Source organism: Cucumis sativus, chromosome 6 (assembly GCF_000004075.3).
Source record: "Cucumis sativus cultivar 9930 chromosome 6, Cucumber_9930_V3, whole genome shotgun sequence".
Taxonomy (NCBI): domain Eukaryota; kingdom Viridiplantae; phylum Streptophyta; class Magnoliopsida; order Cucurbitales; family Cucurbitaceae; genus Cucumis; species Cucumis sativus.
In genome coordinates, this window is record NC_026660.2 from 13,600,814 (window position 1) to 13,622,131 (window position 21,318).

At 36.5% G+C, this 21,318-nt stretch overlaps 1 protein-coding gene across 7 annotated transcripts; it reads right to left on the bottom strand.

Moving 5' to 3' along the window:
- Positions 1-1,158: 1,158 nt before the first annotated feature.
- LOC116404645 lies at positions 1,159-10,599 on the bottom strand. Of its 7 annotated transcripts, none has more exons than XR_004217617.1 (5): positions 10,508-10,599; positions 10,382-10,428; positions 9,559-9,654; positions 1,616-2,788; positions 1,251-1,536 (listed from the first exon to the last, which is right to left on the bottom strand). XR_004217617.1 is itself a non-coding variant. In XM_031887844.1 (5 exons), the coding sequence occupies exons 4-5, from the start codon at positions 8,653-8,655 to the stop codon at positions 2,694-2,696; spliced, it is 882 nt and encodes a 293-aa protein (XP_031743704.1). In that variant the 5' UTR covers positions 8,656-9,124; positions 9,649-9,654; positions 10,382-10,428; positions 10,508-10,599; the 3' UTR covers positions 2,581-2,693. The 7 variants fall into 7 exon arrangements, 2 of the variants coding, with proteins under 2 accessions (XP_031743704.1, XP_031743705.1); XM_031887844.1 differs by lacking the exon at positions 1,251-1,536 and adding an exon at positions 7,869-9,124 and having other exon boundaries at positions 2,581-2,788; positions 9,649-9,654; XR_004217618.1 differs by having other exon boundaries at positions 1,159-1,536; positions 9,649-9,654; positions 10,382-10,593.
- Positions 10,600-21,318: the final 10,719 nt, after the last annotated feature.

Genomic DNA, 21,318 nt, shown 5'->3' on the forward strand with positions numbered 1-21,318 from the left:
AATTTTATATTATCATCCAAAATTTTAATAAAATAATTAATTTAAAATCATTCCTTTAACTTTCTTCCATCTATTTTTAACATTAAATAATTATTTTATTTTATTTATCTTGTACACGTAAAAGTATAAATTTCATTTCCGTTCATACAATCAACCACACAAAAAAATGAAGAAGGCAGTATGTTATAATGTGACTTGATCATGACTCACTGCTAAGCCATAACAAGAAAAAAATCTAATTGTAGACCACAAACACTCAAATCAATGCGTACATAGTGTGCATCTTCTTACTCAAGGTACTTCCATTTTATTTTCTTTTAACTCAATATCTCACTTGATAGACTCAATCCACAAAATTTTTAGCCAAACATATACCTCTTTGTGACCTCGTGACGTTTCTTTTTGTCTTTTAAGACCAAATCTTTGAATTTTAAAAGTGTCTAATAGATCTTTAATCTTTTAATCTTGTGTCGAGTATGCCTATAAATTTTTTAAATTCGTATTAAAAATTCATTAAAACCCTATTTTGATAATATATATATATATATAAAAAATTCTCACAAAATTGGGAAGTTTCTAAAAACTTATAATTTAATTATAATCTCTTGAAAACTCACTATTACAATTATCAATATTAATTAGGAAAATTGGAATGGATAATCATTTCAGCGATAATAATTAAGGATATAGCAAAATTTTAAAAAAATTGCAAATACAGCAAAACTATCACTGATAGACTTGTATCGCTGATACATTTCATATAGTCTATCAATGATAAACCAATATTTACAACATAATCTATCGTTGATAGACTCATATCATTGATAGAATTTGACAATTTTTGCTATATTTACAAATATTTTAAAATATTGCTATATACGTAATTATTTTGAATTTAATTACTAAATTTATAACTACCCCTATTAATTATTATAACATGACTTGAGATAAGAAAAGAAACTTTGCCATAGATCAATAAATGTTTATAAACATCTATGACGATCTATAGCTAAAGTGGTATATGTTTATCTAACTCTTTTGTAATCTAGCACAAATAAAAAATATAGTTTTGTTATATTTAAAAAAAAAAATCCTTCACATTAACGCATCCAATATTTTTAATAAATAAATTATTAATTAAAAAAAAGAAGTCAATACTTCCAACAAAAATCAAATTTTAGATCAATTAAACCGATTAGTGCACAAAATTGACTCTTAAATAACTCCACCCGCACTTACAAATCCATTGATTTGTGAGAATGAAACATACCTTACACTACGAACAACATTAGTTATTTAAGTTTAAGGTGCACAATTTGATAAATTAAAAGTTTATGAAAAATCAATATAACTTATCACGCCAAAATTGATGATATTAAAACGAGCTTAATTCAATTAATACCTAATGTATAATAACAACTAAATATTTTGTAGTTAAAATCTCTTCATCTCCTATTGGTTGTCAAAATGCTTACTTGTTGGAGTACTCTTCAAGTGCCATTTCTCTTCTGATAGCCCCAATAAGAACTTTCTCAACTGCTTGCAGAAGAACAAGAATTATTAGCAACATGTACACTAAGCAGCCGGAAAAACATAAAATCTCAACTTGACATACTTTAGGAACTTGTATCCTTTATTTCTTAGCAGAGGCTGTAGTGTACCATCCACATGTATTAATTGAAGATTTGAACTGCCATCCTGCTCTCTAACCTCCAATTGCTTTCTAATTTTGCAACTAGTACATATATTAAGGTTTTCACCGCAGCCTCATCATTGCAAGATGTTTGCACGCCAACATCAACTTTGTTAATTGGCACATTAACCTTTCCTACATGTTTATATGATAATTTGAATGAGGACCTTCTTAGTTTAGTCATATTCACAGATCACAACTCAAAAAGTGCAAACATTACATGAAAAATTGTACCCTGAGCTGCTGTATCACTTCATGCAAGTGATTCACATCATCTTGCCCAACTTCATTAACAACAACTTTGTTATTTATAGCTTTAGACACGTTGGGCAAACCACAAAGATGCTAAATCTTTCACTCTTGTAGGTGCAGAAACAACCCAAATAAATTTTCATTTCAAGAAGAAAAAACAATCTTCGAGGTAGGATGAACCCAATGTTATATTAACCTTTGTGACGGAGAAATGACACAAACCATCGTTAATTTTGCATTACCCCCGAGAGATTCTTGCAATAAGAAAAAGTGAGCTTGGAGTCTGTATGGGATGTGTTTTGTTTTCCAGTTTGAGAAATCTCGGTAAGAATATCAATAAGGTTCTTGTACCAAAATTGTTTTCTCAATAAGATTGGAAAATAGGACTCTCTTCAAGGGACCTCCTAAGTGGACATGTAAACTCCTGTATGCAAAAATATTTTTCTTTATCTGCATAAAACTTGTTTCTAACATTTACTTTAACAATAAAACATGCAACGATATCAAGCATTCTGATAAGTAATCGAGAAAAAACTAAAACCAAAACTGTAACGACCCAACTTTTCTAAGTAAGTCGAGATCGTTAATTTTTAACAAGTAAAGACTTTGATTAATATAAAACAAAACGTAAGCAATTTAAAAAAAAAACATCTTCAAGTCAGACCTGATTTTTAAACATTCAAGAAAACATAAAATAATACTATTTACAACAAATGTTTGTAAACTAAATTTCAATTCATTTTAAACCTCACAAGAACCCACAAGCGGAAGCAAAAACACGTTTCCTATGGTATCGCGCTTCCTTCCTGCCCCTCGCCGGTTTGCCGCCTTTATTACCTTTGCCTGAAAATTAAACATAAGAATGGTGAGTATTTAAATACTCAGTAAGAGACCCTCTACTGGTCCCGTCAGGGGAAAATAAATTATTAACGATCTATTGGGACACCCTGTACAGTCACAGTCTTGTGATCCCGTAGGATACACATCTCAGTCTAACGCCCCGAGGGACGTACATATCAGTCTAGTGTTCTGCAGAAACACATATCAGTCTAATGCTCCCGAAGGTGCAAAATAAATTGGTGATCCCGAGGGACACCTACAAGGTATACATCCCAATAAAACTAATAATTTTCCCCTCATTCCATTCAATCCATTTTCAGTTACTTCAAAACATAAAATTCTTTCCCTCAACGTCCTAACAGCCAACTTATTTTACTTTAGTCATCTGTCCGTCAATAATATACTAATACGTCAGTCAATCAACTATACAGTCAATGCACCCCTCAGTTCACCAGCACACAATCATACTTTAGCGTAATCATACACCCAATCTAAACAAGAATCACAAGTTCATATCTACATCTCATACCAACACAATCAACAATCTTCGTCCTGTCCACATACACACACTTATATATATGTTCCATGACAATCACGATATACATTCGACGTTAAGTCTACTTCAATTCATATGCATTCATATATATTTTTAGTCAAACCACAGTATACATTCAACACATACAATTCACAGTCTTAAGTGAGTCCAGTAGAAAATCCCTTACCTCAAAGTTAGGGAAGCTCCTTAATCACTAACGTCCTCGAAACAATCCTAAGCATAACAACACAAAATTCAATTACTTTCACGATTCATATCCCACTTATTTTCCTCAACGTAAGTTTCAACTCACCGATATAATGGCGAACTGAACCTTCAACAATTTACAATCTGGTTGTGAATGTAAGGGAGCCTAACGTTACTCCCAACACCTCAACGCACGACTGTCGAACTCGCAGCAAAATCCTAAGTGTGGGTCGGTCAGCGGTCGGCCAAAGGGAACGTGGCGGCTGGGCTTCACGGATGGAAACCGTCGCGAACAGACAGCAAATCTGAACGGTTACAGCAACTAGTCGGCCGACGTCGATAGCAGGTGGAGCGGCGGTTGTGAGCGGGAGGGGAGCGTGGCGGTTACTGGTTCACGCGGCGGCCTTGCCTTCGACGGAGACAGAACCGGCGATGGAGACGGCAGATCAGCGCGCGGGACGACTGCTGCAAGGTTGCTTCGCGAACCAGAGATGGAGACGGCAGATCGGCGCGCGGGCTGCGGCGGGAAGAAAACGGAAGAGAAAAGATTGGTGGGAGTCGCGGCGCACGGCGGAAGAAGGAAATAGGGGCGGCGGTTGCTGGGCTGTGACGCAGATCTGGACTGGGCAGCGGTCACGTGGCGGCCGACGGCTGCTGCGAACGGAAGAAGAAGAGGAATGGAGGTCGGCCGGTGGCGGTTGCTGCGCTGCGAACGGGGAGAAGGGGAAGGGCGCACGGCGCACGGGAGGAGAAGAGAAGAGAAAAAAAAAAGAAAAAGAAAAAAAAAAGAAAAAGAAGAAAGAAAAGAAAAAAGAAAAAAATAATAATAAAAAATTTCTTTATTATTATTATTATTATTATTTTAAATTAATAAAAATAATATATATACCTTTCCTTTTTTTTTCTTTTTCTTTTGGGCATTACATTCTTCCCTCCTTAAGAAACTTTCGTCCTCGAAAGTTTTAATCCTGAAATAACTCTGGATAACGAGTCCTCATCTCTTCCTCTCGCTCCCATGTCGCCTCTTCAATTCGATGATTCCACCACAAAACCTTTACTAATGGAATGCTTCTATTACGAAGCATCTTCACCTCTCTAGCCAGAATCTCCACAGGTTGTTCTACATAGCTCAAATGCTCATCAATCTCCAAGGGTTCATAGTCCACTACATGAGATGTATCGGCCACATATTTCCTCAACATCGAAACATGGAAAACATTATGAACTGCAGAGAGTGATGGTGGTAATGCCAAGCGATACGCCACAACACCAACCCTCTCTAAGATCTCAAATGGTCCAACAAAACGAGGACTTAACTTCCCTTTCTTCTCAAAACGCATAACACCCTTCATTGGTGCTACCTTCAAGAATACCTTTTCTCCCACATCAAACTTAAGGTCTTTTCGCCGTACATCTGCATAACTCTTCTGTCTACTCTGCGTTGTTTGCATACATGTTCTAATATTTTGAATAGCCTCATTAGTAGACCGAACTAATTCAGGTCCCATCAACCTATGTTCACCAACCTCACTCCAACAAACAGGGGTTCTACAACATTTGCCATCCAAAGCCTCAAATGGTGCCATACCGATGGTAGCCTGGAAACTGTTGTTATACGCAAACTCCATCAAATGTAGATGAGAGTCCCAACTACCTGGAAACTCTAGAACACAAGCTCGTAGCATATCCTCTAAAACTTGGTTCAAACGTTCAGTTTGACCATCAGTCTGTGGATGAAAGGCTGTACTGAAATCCAATCTCGTACCCATAGCAGTCTGAAGTCCCTTCCAAAACTTGGAAGTAAACCGTGCATCCCTATCAGAAACAATCGATACAGGCACTCCATGCAGTCTCACAATCTCAGTTAAATACAACTCTGCCCACTTACTAGCAGTATAAGTGGATTTCCCTGGTACAAAATGTGCCGATTTCGTAAGCCTGTCTATGACAACCAAAATCACTGTGAAACCCTTCAGGGTCTTAGGCAGCCCTGAAATAAAATCCATCGACACATTCTCCCACTTCCACTCTGGCACACTTAAAGGTTGTAACAAACCTGCTGGTTTCTGTCTAGGTGCCTTAACCTGCTGACATACTAGACACTTACTAACAAATTCCGCCACTTCCCTTTTCATATTCCGCCACCAATAAAAACGTTTTAGATCCTAATACATTTTCGTACTACCAGGATGCATGGAAAATGGGGAATTATGGGCTTCATCTAGTAAATCAATCTTAACTGTACTGTTCGCTGGCACACACAAACGTCTCTCAAACATCAACCCACCATCAGAGGATATGGAGAACTCATCAGTCTGTCCCATTCCAACAAGGCGACGTCTCTCTATCAAATAAGGATCACTACTATGAGCATCAACAATCTTCTGCCTCAGAGTCGGTTGCACCGTTAATTGAGCTAACTGTGAGGTGACTCTCCCCACAGATACTGCAATCTCAACTCTCTCCAAGTCTCGATGCAATGGCACCTGTCTAGTAATGAGTGCTGCCGAATGTGATACTTTTCTACTAAGAGCATCAGCCACCACATTCGCCTTACCAGGATGGTACAATATCTCGCAGTCATAATCCTTTACCAACTCGAGCCACCTTCGTTGTCTCATATTCAACTCCTTCTGAGTGAAGAAGTACTTTAGGCTCTTATGGTCAGTACAGATTTGTATCTTTTCACCGTACAAATAATGTCTCCATATCTTCAATGCAAAAACCACTGCTGCCAACTCCAAATCATGTGTGGGGTAGTTCTGCTCGTGACTCTTCAACTGACGAGAGGCATAAGCAACCACCTTACCTTTCTGCATCAAAACACAACCCAGTCCTTTCTTGGAAGCATCACTGTAAATCACAAAACTTCCACATCCATCTGGTACAGTAAGGACCGGTGCAGTAACTAACCTTTGCTTTAAGTTCTGAAAACTATCCTCGCAAGCTGGACTCCATACAAACGGAGTTCCCTTCCTTGTCAACTGAGTCAAGGGAGTAGCCAAACGTGAAAAATCCTCCACAAACCTCCGGTAGTACCCTGCTAAACCCAGAAAACTACGAACCTCACTAACTGTAGAGGGTCGAGACCAACTGGTAACCGCTTCTATCTTTGCAGGGTCTACTGAAACTCCCTCACTGGAAACCACATGACCAAGAAAAGCCACCTGCTTCAACCAAAATTCGCACTTAGAGAATTTAGCATACATTTATTGACTCGAAGAGTCTCTAACACCTTATGTAAGTGTTCCTCATGTTCGGCCTCAGTCTTGGAATAAACCAAAATATCATCAATGAAGACTATCACAAAAGTGTCTAAGAAATCCTTAAACACCCTGTTCATCAAATCCATAAATACAGCAGGTGCATTAGTCAAACCAAAAGACATTACTATGAATTCATAATGTCCATACCTCGAACGAAAAGCAGTCTTAGGAATATCACGGTCTCTAATCCTCAACTGGTGATAACCTGACCGTAAGTCAATCTTAGAGAACACCGTGGCTCCCTGTAACTGATCGAACAAATCATCGATTCTGGGTAAAGGATATCTGTTCTTGACTGTTACTTTATTCAACTCTCTATAGTCAATGCAAAGACGCATCGACCCATCCTTCTTCTTCACAAACAATACTGGTGCACCCCAAGGTGACACACTAGGTCGAATAAAGCCTTTGTCAAGCAATTCCTGTAACTGTACCTTCAGTTCTTTCAACTCAGCAGGAGCCATCCTATAAGGGGCTCTAGAAATAGGAGTAGTGTCTGGCTCCAACTCAATGGCAAAATCAACCTCTCTATGTGGCGGTAGTCCTGGAAGATCTTTTGGAAATACATCTGGGTATTCTCTTACCACAGGTTCTGAAGTTAAAGAAGTCTCACCTTCCCTAGTATCCACCACACTTGCCAAAATACTCCAAGTACCCTGGTTGAGTAGTTTACTAGCTTTCATAGCTGAGATTACTTTAGGCAGTACTACTGTTCCTACCCCCTTGAATTTAAAGCTAGATGCAGTAGGGGGACTGAACACAACTTCCTTACGAGAACAATCAATACTAGCATGATTAGTAGCTAGCCAATCCATACCTAAAATTACATCAAAGTCACGCATATCTAATACCAACAAGGTTACGTCCAGCACACGACCAGCTATCTCAATTTCACATGCTTTAATCTTTTCCTTAGACAACATAATTTCTCCAGACGGTGTAGACACTGACAAAACATAGTCTAAGGGTTCCACCTCTAAGCATGCATGCGTCACAAAAAGCGATGAAATAAATGAATGAGAAGATCCCGAGTCAAATAAGGTCAAGGCAAAATGCCCTAACACTGGTAGTGTACCTGTCACCACTGTGCCGGCCTTCTCTGCCTCTGATCTATTAGTGGCAAAGATTGTACCCCGCTGTGGAGGTCTCTCTCCCTGACTGCTCGATCCAGCCCCAGTAGATCTCAAGGGACACCTATCAGCCATGTGTCCCTCTTGCTTGCACTTATAACAGACTCTCGTTCCCATCAAACAACGACCCAGGTGGCGTTTCCCACACGTATTACATAGTGGCTTCTCTCGAGTAGCGTCTCCTGCCCCGCCAGAACTCTGCTGGAAACTGCGAAAAGGATCGCCTGGTCTCAAGTTCCTCTGAGAAACTCCTACAGTTCTCTGCTCTACTTTTCTCTTTTGACCCGACGACGATCCCTTATCAAAGCTCCTTGGCCGTATTTCATCCTTCCCAATGCTTATATCCACTGCCAGACGCAGTGCTTCAGCCTGGGTAGTGGGCTTTAGTGCTCGCACAAAGCCCCTAATTTCATCTCTCAATCCCTTGACGAACCTATCAGCTCTAGCCTCATTACTAACAAGCTCAGGGGCAAAACGTGACAGCATATCAAACTCCTGGTCGTAGTCCTCGACTGTCATATATCCTTGCTTCAACTCCAAGAATTCCTGGCTTTTGGCGTCTCTAAGGTTAGCCGAGAAAAACTTGGTATAGAAGCAGTCCTTAAACTGATCCCACGTAATCTGCCTCACATCTCCACCTAGCATGCGCATTGTAGTCCTCCACCAGATAATGCCTCTGTCCCTCAGTAGAAAAGCAGCACAGTGAACTCTGTGCTCCTCGGGACATCTCATGTAATTAAATATGGTTTCCACAGAGACAACCACAATTCAGCTTTAGTAGGATCCTCCAATGACCCATCAAACGTCTGAGGGTCATATTTCCGAAAGTCCCTCAAATGTTTCGCCTCAGCAGAAAGTTGGTTCGGTAATATCTGCGGCTGTTGTGCAGCAAATCCTTGTGCAGGAGGGGCTGCTGGTGCAGGGGGAACTACAGGTGCAGGTGGAACCGCAGGTGCCTGCTGGTTTTGAGCTATAGCCGTCATAAGTTCCGTAAACCTCTGCTCCATGTGAGCAGACAGTGCATCAAACTCGACGTGAGTCACGGGTGCAGCAGGAATTCGCTGTTCAGCTTGACCCTCAGTAGGCTGATTACGACCTGCTCCTCTACCTCAGCCTCCTACTCCTCTACCTCGGCCTCCTGCTCCTCTACCTCGGCCTCTACGACCTCCTCTACGTACGTCTTCCCTTGGCGGCATAATTTCTATTATCCACCAACAACACTCTTTAACAAAATCTTAATCATAAACATAAGCAAGTCTTTATCGTCATGCAATCTAGTTTAATTTAGCCAAGGTCATGCAAATAAACCATACATATAAGCATCAAGCATACCTGACGAGAGACGAAGGGTCGCGTTAGCCATAGGAACACAAAAACATAGACTTACATCGTAAGTCAGTCTACAGAACCTAAAACTTAGGCTCTGATACCAACTGTAACGACCCAACTTTTCTAAGTAAGTCGAGATCGTTAATTTTTAACAAGTAAAGACTTTGATTAATATAAAACAAAACGTAAGCAATTTAAAAAAAAAAACATCTTCAAGTCAGGACTGATTTATAAACATTCAAGAAAACATAAAATAATACTATTTACAACAAACGTTTGTAAACTAAATTTCAATTCATTTTAAACCTCACAAGAATCCATAAGCGGAAGCAAAAACACGTTTCCTATGGTATCACGCTTCCTTCTTGCCCCTCGCCGGTTTGCCGCTTTTATTACCTTTGCCTGAAAATTAAACATAAGAAGGGTGAGTATTTAAATACTCAGTAAGAGACCCTCTACTGGTCCCGTCAGGGGAAAATAAATTGTTAACGTTCTATTGGGACACCCTGTACAGTCGCAGTCTTGTGATCCCGTAGGATACACATCTCAGTCTAACGCCCCGAGGGACGTACATATCAGTCTAGTGTTCTGCAGAAACACATATCAGTCTAATGCTCCCGAAGGTGCAAAATAAATTGGTGATCCCGAGGGACACCTACAAGGTATACATCCCAATAAAACTAATAATTTTCCACTCATTCCATTCAATCCATCTTTCAGTTACTTCAAAACATAAAATTCTTTCCCTCAACATCCTAACAACCAACTTATTTTACTTTAGTCATCTGTCCGTCAATAATATACTAATACGTCAGTCAATCAACTATACAGTCAATGCACTCCTCAGTTCACCAGCACACAATCATACTTTAGCGTAATCATACACCCAATCTAAACGAGAATCACAAGTTCATATCTACATCTCATACAAACACAATCTACAATCTTCGTCCTGTCCACATACACACACTTATATATATGTTCCATGACAATCACGATATACATTCGACGTTAAGTCTACTTCAATTCATATGCATTCATATATATTTTCAGTCAAACCACAGTATACATTCAACACATACAATTCACAATTCACAGTCTTAAGTGAGTCTAGTAGAAAATCCCTTACCTCAAAGTTAGGGAAGCTCCTTAATCACTAACGTCCTCGAAACAATCCTAAGCATAACAACACAAAATTCAATTACTTTCACGATACATATCCCACTTATTTTCCTCAACGTAAGTTTCAACTCACCGATATAATGGCGAACTGAACCTTCAACAATTCACAATCTGGTTGTGAATGTAAGGGAGCCTAACGTTACTCCCAACACCTCAACGCACGACGACTGTCGAACTCGCAGCAAAATCCTACGTGTGGGTCGGTCAGGTCGTTGGCCAAAGGGAACGTGGCGGCTGGGCTTCACGGATGGAAACCGTCGCGAACAGACAGCAAATCTGAACGGTTACAGCAACTAGTCGGCCGACGTCGATAGCAGGTGGAGCGGCGGTTGTGAGCGGGGAGCGTGGCGGTTACTGGTTCACGCGGCGGTTGTGAGCGGGGAGCGTGGCGGTTACTGGTTCACGCGGCGGCCTTGCCTTCGACGGAGACAGAACCGGCGATGGAGACGGCAGATCAGCGCGCGGGACGACTGCTGCAAGGTTGCTTCGCGAACCAGAGATGGAGACGGCAGATCGGCGCGCGGGCTGCGGCCGGGCTGCGGCGGGAAGAAAACGGAAGAGAAAGGATCGGCGGCTGGCTGCGGCTGGGCTGCGGCGGGAAGAAAACGGAAGGGAAAAGATCGGTGGGAGTCGCGGCGCACGGTGGAAGAAGGAAATAGGGGCGGCGGTTTCTGGGCTGTGACGCAGATCTGGACTGGGCAGCGGTCACGTGGCGGCCGACGGCTGCTGCGAACGGAAGAAGAAGAGGAATGGAGGTCGGCCGGTGGCGGTTGCTGCGCTGCGAACGGGGAGATGGGGAAGGGCGAACGGCGCACGGGAGGAGAAGAGAAAAGAAAAAAAAAAAAGAAGAAAGAAAAGAAAAAAGAAAAAAATAATAATAAAAAATTTCTTTATTATTATTATTATTTTAAATTAATAAATTAATATATATACCTTTCCTTTTTTTTTTTTCTTTTTCTTTTGGGGCATTACAAAAACCCCAAAATTAAGACAAAAATAAACCAAAACCTAGATTGGAAACGGGCTCTCCAACTTAGCCGGCGAGTGTTTGAAATTAGGAACCATGGAGTTAGGATCTAACGATGAAGATTTTTCTTTGGAAGACAACTTGGGTTTTCGAGGGGCTCTGTCGCCCTTGATTATGACTCTGTTAGGGCTCGGAGAAGAAGATGACGGTGGATTGACGAGGTGGGTATCTCGTAAGATACTGTTTCTGAAGTGTTGATTATTAGTTTTTGTTTCTCAACTTTATATTTATTTATGGTTCCACCCCTTAAAAAAAAATTGAATTATTTGTCATAAGTTTAAAACGCAAAACAATTTTTTAGAACTAAAACAAATATTTTGTTTTTAAAAATTAGAGTAAAACAATCACATTTTACTAAGGTAAGGTAAAAAAATTGTCAAACAAACACAAACAAGAACCATTAACTAAAAGGATAACTCGTAAAGCAACAAAATTTTTAGTAATGATAAAGCAAAAAAAAAACTATTTTTTCAAATAATTGTAATCCAAAATCTTGAAGAAATGTGAAATTTTATTTAATAAGACAAGAAATTGTTAACATTAGTTTCCAATTTTGACAATGGATGAAAGTATTTGAAATTGAAAATAATGGTTGGAACTGCAACTTAGCCATCACGAACAAATCAATCCAATTTTTCATTAGAAAATGTTGAATTTATAATTAATGGTTCTAGAAACATTCATACAATTTTTCATTTAACTTATTTAATTCGAGTTTTCTTAACGATTACTGTCGATATTATTAAAAAAATTGTCTAATGATAAAATTGCTGAAGATATTTACAAATACAACAAAGTTTTACAATCTGTTAGTGATAGACACCAATAGACATTTATCAATGTTTATCAACATCTATTGGTGGTCTATCAATTATCCTCTCTAATTTTAAAGTTAGTGGTTATTTATCAAGATCTTAATAAATTCAATAACGATTTAACAAATATAATGTAACAAAATATTTCAAGAATTACCTTGGAGTATCATTTGAATTTTTAAAATGACCTACCAATGCTAAAATGTAAGTTCATAACTTATAACCAACCAAAAGCACGAGTAGAAATCTAATTCTAATAGACCATGTTGTAAATATCGATCAATCACTGATAGATCATAAGAGTTTAGAAAGCACTTATGAATTTTGTGATATTTTCAATTTTTTTAAAATGGTGCTATATACCTAATTATTAGTTCCAATAAAACAAAAATACTATTTAAACTTTGAAATATAATATGGGAGGAAAAATGAAAAGAGAGGAAATAAATTGTAAAATATGTGTAAATTTTAGATATTAAATAAAAAAATATGGAAGTTGAATTTTAATTAGTAAGATTATGGATATTTAAATAATATAACTTTTTTAAAGTTGATTCGATAATCATTTGATTTCTTTAAATTTAACTCACAACATGATTTGATTTCGAATTCATCACCTTACAAATATTTTTCAAATTTCAAGTAAAGTTTGAGAACTAAAATTATTTATACAAGTTTTCTATAAAAAAAAATAGATCAAAATTATTATTATTATTTTAAATATTGTCTGTTTAAAAAAAGAATCTTAATAAAAATTCTAAAGGTTAATTTTTATAAATATAAAGTAAAATATTGACGGTATGTACAAAATGAAAACACATTAGCCATTTTTTAAAAATATTTCAGGTTTGCCCTTCCTATTCATCGATTTTTTTTCTTTCCAATGTCTTCTTCTGCAATTTTTCATCTATTTTTTTCAAACTGTTATTTGGTTCAAAATCGTGTACCAAATATAAAAGATCTATTTTCAAAAAATTTGTTCAAACTGTTATTTGGTTGTTCTAAATACTAAAGATCGTCATATTGGATAGCCAAATCTAAACAAAAATAGTCAAATATCTATGTGATCGATCTGAGTACAAAGAATCTTAAAAAATTGTTCAGATTTGAGTTGCCAAATTTAAACGATCAAATCGAAATGATCGTGTATCAAATGATTGTGTACATAGGAACTCAACGCATTTTACTTGGCCTAAACGACTTATCTCTCTTTTTTTCTTTTTACATGCTATCATGCTAGGTGAAGAACTCTAAGAACTAGGCAAGTATGATTTTGCTTAGGCCAAAAATGAAGATTTTCCTACGCAAGTTCTGATACCGAAGGAATTCAATGCAACATATGTAAGATATTCAAATAATAAACCTGAGCTTCGTGCTCAAGGGTTAGGCAGACATGCTTTTCTATGCTAAAAGTCAAAGTAGACATGGTATTTGTTATAAGAATAGAGCATTTCAAAAGTTTTTAAATTTGGACATTTTTGGCCAAATTGGTAAAATGAAATTTTTTCAAAATACATGGAACATGCAAGTCTACCAACCCCACCCCCACTTAAATATTTTCTTTGTCCTCAAAGCATTTTAAGCAAGATTCTGATGATGGGAAAAAAGAGAAGGAGAACAAAAAACCTCCCCTTGTAATCTAGTTTCATCATGGAAGCTTGCTTGCAAAGATCCCAACTTTGGTTATATTTCATTTTCCTTTATTTTTAAAAAGAAAACAAAAATTTCTATCAAATTTTATTAAAGAGGTTAAACTAAAAATTTTAGAAAAATGTGCAAAATTTAAAAGAAAGCATTAAAATTTTGTATTGTTTAAGGCCGGTTGCATTGTTTAAGTATCACTTGAATTATCAAAACGACCTAACAAATATTCAGTGTAAGTTCTTAACTCATAACCTACCAAAAAGTTGAAAAAAGTTGAAAAAAGCACTTCAAAACCCAAAATGTAAGTGTGTAAGTGCAACAAACTTAGTTTTATACAAATCTAACAAGTATTCAAAACGTGTCTAAGCTTTCAAACGACCTAATAACGCAAATGTAAGTTCGTAACTCATAACATATCTAAAATTTCAAAAAGTGTGAAAAAAGTCTTTCAAGACCCAAAATGCCAACCATGTGGTGCAACAAACTTAGTTTGTAACAACCCAAAAGGTGTTCAAAACAAGTCTAAGTATCACTTGAACTTTAAAAATTACCTAACAATCCTTAAGTGTTATTTTAAAAATTACCTAACAATGCGAAGAGTTCGCTATGCAAGTTCTATTATATAACGAACTCGACACATTTTACTTGACCTAAAAAGCTTAACTCCCTTTCATTTTTTACAAGCCGTCGTGCAAGGTCACAACTGGTAGAAACTAGGACATATTGATTTTGCTTAGCCCAAAAGCGAAGAGTTTGCTACGCAAGTTCTGATATCAAAGGAACTCGACGCATTTTACTAGGCCTAAACGGGCTTAACTTCCTTTTGTTTGTTTTTACGGGATGTTGTGCAAGGTGAATTCTAGTTCAGAATTGGAAAGTATGGTTTTGCTTAAGCCACAAGTGAAGAGTTGACTACACAAGTTCTGATACCAAAGAAACTCGACGCATTTTACTTGTTCTAAACGGCTTAAGTCTCTTTCGTTTCTTTATTAGGGTTATCGTGCGATGTGAATTAACAGTAGGGACTAGGAAAGTTTGGTTTTGCTTAGGCCAAGCGAAGAGTTCGCTACGTTAGTTCTGATACTGAAGGAACTCGACCCATTTTACTTGGCCTAAACCAGTAAGTAAGGAACTCTCTTTTGTTTCTTTTGACGGGCTGTTGTGCAAGGTGAATTAAGGGTAGGAACTAGGTAAGTATGGTTTTGCTTATGCCAAAAGTGAAAAGTTCGCAAGTTCAGATAGCGAAGGAACTCGGTGCATTTTACTTGGTCTAAACGACTAAAATTCCTTTTGTTTCTTTTTACTGGCTATCGTGCGAGGTGAAGAATGGTAGGAACGAGGCAAGTCTAGTTTTGTTTTTCTTAGGCCAAAAGTGAAAAGTTTGCTACGCAAGTTATGATACAAAAGAAAATCGACGCATTTTACTTGGCCTAAATGACTTAACAAGCTAAGACCAAAGCTTGGCATGATAAGAACATCCACAAGTGCAAATTCCAAATTGGGCAAAAAGTGTTGTTATTTAATTCACGTTTACGTTTGTTTCCCTATAAGCTCCTTTTGCGATGGTCAGGACTATTTTTTGTTCGACAAGTCTTTCCACATGGCGCTGTAGTAATTACTTCCCTGGATGGAACCAATGTGTTCAGGGTAAATGGGCAACGATTCAAGGCCTACATTGAAGAAGAACCTTGTAACAAATTATTTGTGGACTTATTGTAGTTACTCTTTATCCCTTACTTTTAAAACGCATCATTTATGCTACATTGTGTCGATTATGGTAAGCAACCCTGTGTTAATCGCATTTCATTCTAACTTTAAATCAGAGGAAATTAGAAACTAGGTGTCTTTCATATTTTTCCTTTTATTTTAAAGTTATTTTTGTGGAAAATGGAAATTGAAAAACGCGCCGCTGCCTTAGTGTCAGACAATTAGTAACGAGTAATGATTACCTTTTTCATATAAATACGATAGGGTTTCCATATTCTCCTCACTAAGTCTATTCAATCTCTTCATTAGAAGAACTCTTTCTCTCAAGTTACAACTGTCGCTTCTTGATTACCATTGTCACCTTCACAAACAAACGCATCTATCTTCTCGAATGGCTGATTCGAGTAAACCAAAAACCCCCCAACTCACAAGGAAGCATCAGAGTCCTCGTCTCTACAATCTAATTCTGATGATACGAAGAGACAAATCGTCCTCAAGTTGCAAAATCCATCTTCAGTTCAAGCCAGTATTGCCCAACCTAATGTGGAAAAGACCCAAAGAACTATTTCGAATGCCCTATATTCCACCCTCGAAGCCGATGATTTGATGAGGCACAAAGAAAATATTTTTGATGATTTATCCGATATAGGAATAGAGGAAAGAAGCACAAGTGTGGAGCATGACCTGTCGCAATACAAGCATTTAAAGCATTGGGTGGGAAAATTTTTGGTAGGACATAAGGAAACGAGCCAAGTCGTCTCATTCAAGTATGTAAACGATGTTTCTCAAACAAGTCAATAAATTTTTGGAAGCGAGTCATGCACGTATGTAAACGATGTTTTTCAAACAAGTCGTCTCATTTACATTGCTTAATGACTTAACAGTCTATCAAATCTTACACAAAACTTTATTCAAACTATCAAAGAAACATCAAATTGTCGGTTGAGGTTAAGGTTTAACTAAGTTCATCACGAAAAAGCACATTTAGATAGACACTCAAGTTTTGCTACTTAGATGCTAGACATGCTTTCAAAAGATGAAAAGCATCTTAGACTTATTTTCCCGGACGTACAGTGGAACGAGGAGGATTCCTTCTCTTTCTAAAGCCCTCAATCAAACTCGATGCTATGTTCAAAATGCTAAGAGTAGGTCATTTGATTTTGCTTAGTCCAAAAGTGAACAATTCCCTCAAAAGCTCAGATAGTAAGGGAACTCAACACATTCCACTTGACCAAATTAACTAACTTGCCTCTCAATTGCATATGTTTTTTTTGTAGCTCTTGATTGTCTCACATTTTATGTTTTGCATTTGCAAGTATCTCTTTTCTTTCTTTGGTATGCAATGTGGTAACTAGGCCTTGCTAGAACCAGTAGGCTAACCTTTCTATGGCTCTACACTTATTTTATAAGTTTGAATGCTCCCTTCGGATTGACAACAAGCTTTGTTAATGTCCACCCTTTTCTAAAGGGATCTAGTTCAGTGTGGCTAGACAAGAGGATCCTAACTCATGTTTGACAAGACAAAAACATTAAAACTGTCTCAACTTCAAAGAGTAACTCCTATCCTTTTCTTAACTCTATCTAGGCTAGGTTAGGACTAAGTGCATCATAGAGAAGTCATGACAAAGCAACAAAGGAAGACAAAGCTAGAAATGCATCAATGCACTTATTTATTATACATGCAATCAAACATTCACAACATACATACTATTTTCTCAATCAATCATTCACATCTCAATAAGGTGCAACTAAAAAGGGCTTAAAAAAAAGAGCAGTTTATTCTTAAATTTCAGCACATATACTCATCAAAATTCATAACTTTACATCACAAACCCAAGCAAAGTGTTCAAGGGTTAACAGTCATGCTTTTTATGCAAGATCTAAGTAAGCTAGGAAGATATATTGCTCATTATAGTAAGGAAACAAATTTTGAATATTTTTTAAATTTGGGCAAAATTTGAAAATCCCCAAGCTTAGACTAAACATTCAAGCTAAGCAAACTATTACCCATCTCCAGTTAAACACTTGCTTTGTCCTCAAAGCTTTTGAAAATAAAAGTACAGGGAGAAAAATAAGGGTGAACAATGAACTCTCCTCGAAAGATCGACATCCTTGACATTGGTTTGAAGCTTGAATGGATAAACCTCTTCATTCATTTTCATTAATTATTCATCTTTGTTCCTGAAAGTCAAAGGAAATTCTCTCAATTTTATTTATTACTAAAATTAGGATACATATATGTCTTAACTAGTCATATAGCACCCTCCATTCCTCTTCCTCTACACTAGCTATGGTATCAAAATGTTCGATAAAGTAATACGTCTACTAACAAACTTGAAACAAAACACATCATACCCAAAAACACAAACATCACTTTAACCCAATTGGACTAGTTTCATACAATTGTTTTAAGGATTCGTGCCGAGAGCACTGGCTCCACGGGTGTCTTCTCGTACCACTCAGTAGTTAGATGTGAACTTTCGAGATCTTTGACATTGTTCTAAGTTGGGTAGTTTCTTTCTAGGTCATAGCATTTGCCATTTTTTCAAGGTTTTGGGACGAAACTAAAACATTGAGTATGAGGCATTATTATTTGACTTTTGTGGGCAAAAAACTTTAATATTACTTAAAATGAGACCACCCACTAGTTAGATGTGAACTTTCGAAACCTTTGGCAATTTTCTAAGTTGGTTGGTTTCTTTCAAGACCATAGTGTTGACCCTTTTTTCAAAGTTTTGGGATGGAACTAAAAAACCGAGTTTTGGGCGTCAATGTTTGGCTTTTGTGGGAAAAAAACTTTAATTTTACTCAAAATGAGATCACCGAGTTGTTAGATGTGAACTTTCAAGACCTTTGACATTGTTCTAGGTTTGGTAGTTTCTTTCTAGGCCATAGCATTGACCATTTTTTCAATGTTTTAGGACAAAACTAAAAAATCAAGTTTTGCAATTCAATTCACTATTGCCTCCAAAATTACTCCCAATTTCTCCTAAATTCCAAATTCTTTACCCTTATTCTGCCATTTTTGTTTCTTCAACAAAGTTTCCAGAATTATTGAAGATGCAAGGCTAATTTCTGGAGGTAATTTGGGCTTAAGTGACTCTAATCTTTCATAATTTCATTACTTTGATTTTTCATTATAATTATGGTTTGATTAGTTTTTGATTTTGATATAATTTTTGTTAGAATCATCAATCATTTATGTCAAGAGTTAGATCTTTAATTCAGTTTTATTAATTATTGTAATTTTGATTCTTGATCTTTGATTTTTTTGATTCAATCTTTGTAAGCAATTTACCCTAAGTATATCAATTAGTGCAAGATTAATTTATTTACTTGTTTCTAGACACAAAAATTCTCTTGATTCTTGATTTTATCTCTCTCATTCCAAATTATTTGATCTTGTGAGTAATCTTGAATATAAAATCCCCTCTTAATTAAGCATGATTCAACTTCCTTTACTTTCTTTGATTCAATGATAAGATTAGATCCATGCCTAAGCTCATTCCTCACTTCTCTTCTTAGAATTCAATCTTTAACGATCTTGTCTATATACTTTGCATAATTCTTTACTTTTTTTCATATCAATTTCGACAATGTCAAAAAAATGGTGTCATTGCTGGGGAGTGGCATGACATAAAATTTCTTGAATATTAGCTTGCAAATTTTCCTTTGTTAGTAATATTTTTAGAAAATCATTTTAGATTTGTATTCTTTCTTAGATATATAAAAAAAAAAATTGCATGCTATTTTCTTTTTCTTTGCTTTCTTTAATGAATAACTAGGTTGTCCAATGCATCTAGATTAACAAAGAAGACATAACCTTGTATGAAGAAGACTAAGGAAATAAAAGAAAATGCAAGTTAGTTCATTAAATTTAGAATCTCACATCAAGAATTTTTGTACCATTCTTAGAGAACCTTTAAGAACTTACCTTAGGGAATCATTTGAACATTAGAATGGGACAAGATTCCCTAAATTTTCAAGTTAATTTTTTAGCTAAACTATTTACTTCTCTTGTGCAGGAGGTTCCCGAAGATGTCTCTTGTGGAATATGTGGCTTCCAAGGCCATCGAAATAATCAATGCCTAATGTCTAAAGAGGTAAGTGCCATGGGATATTACAATGCCCACAACTCTGGATACATTTCTTCTCCCTGATTACCATCACAAGGTACGTACTTAGCAGAATTAATCTCAGGGTTAACTTATAGCTCATATAGTTTTAAAACCGATTTTGAGAAGAATTTAGCTAAGTTGAGCGAATACACTGTTAGTTCAACTGAAAGAATGAGAAATGACTTGGCTAAGTTGAATGAACAAACCGTTATTCCAACAAAGCCGTGAATAATGACTTAGAAACCATGAAAGCATCCACATTTGAGATAGGAAATAAGCTCGATCAATTAGAAACACACATTCTTGAAATGGAAGGAAATGACGAACTTCCCTCCCATGCGTATGTGAATGATGTTACTTTAGAAAGTAGAAAAATTTTCAATGATAAAGATGATGTAAATCCTTCTAGTGATCATGTTTCATTAAGTGCATTTCATACCTTAGAATCATTAGAGACACTAGAAAAGCATGGTAATTTCAATGAGATTGATGATCTCTCTATCTTCCTTGACTTTATTACTAGTATAAATGAAGAGCATGCTTTGGTTGGTAATGTTGGAATACATGAACAACATGCTTTAGATAATGATTTTGCATCTAGTATTGAGCATGATCTAGGGAGAAACATTAACATTAATGATGAACATTTTTTCATAGGCATAGACATCGAAAATAATCTTCACACAAACCTTATAGAAATAGTTTCTAAACTTGATGATGAGAAACATCTTGAAAATGACATTGGTACATTTGATGAACTAGCTTTGGATTTTGACTTTGAATTTTGACCTATTTTAAATTTTGAGATCTTAGAAGGATTTAATGATGATTTTGTTTTTTGAACTTTTATGAGAATTTTGTAAACTTTGATGACATGATTGACAATTCTCTAAATAATCATGATCATAGGACTTTATTACATGAAGATTTGATCATTGATGAATTTGTTGACAATGATGTTTATCATAATTTTGTTAAGATTGATGCATCTTCGGTTGATTTTGATTTTAATGAAATCTACAATGAGTCTATTGGTGAATTTGTTGACAATGATGTCTATCATGATTTAATTTCTAACAAATCCCACTTAGAATTTGTTAATAAATTTGATGACAATAATGAAATTTTTTTAAAGAAAAATTAATTTCTATCATTGATGATAATTGTCAACTTGGCCATAACAAGTTCTTATTGGAAATCCATGAACACAACCAAATGTATTCTCTGTTTAATGATCTTGCTTTCAATTATATGACCTTTGAATTTCATGATCCTCTCATTGATTACATCTTTGCTAAAAAACATCATTTGAATCAAAAGATACATCTTTTTAATGAAATAAGGATTGCATTGAACTCTTTTCCTCCTAATCATCTTAACTTTTTGCTAGATATGATTATTTGTCTTCTTCTTGCTTCTAATAACCATGTCACTTTATGCATAAGCAAGGAAAGACAAGGACAATAAAAATGAATCAATGGGGGAACCAAACCACTCATGATCGATCCATGATGAGTTGGTGAAATAAATGGTCAAGCAACCGACTTCAAAAATTTGCGCTTCCTGGAGGTAG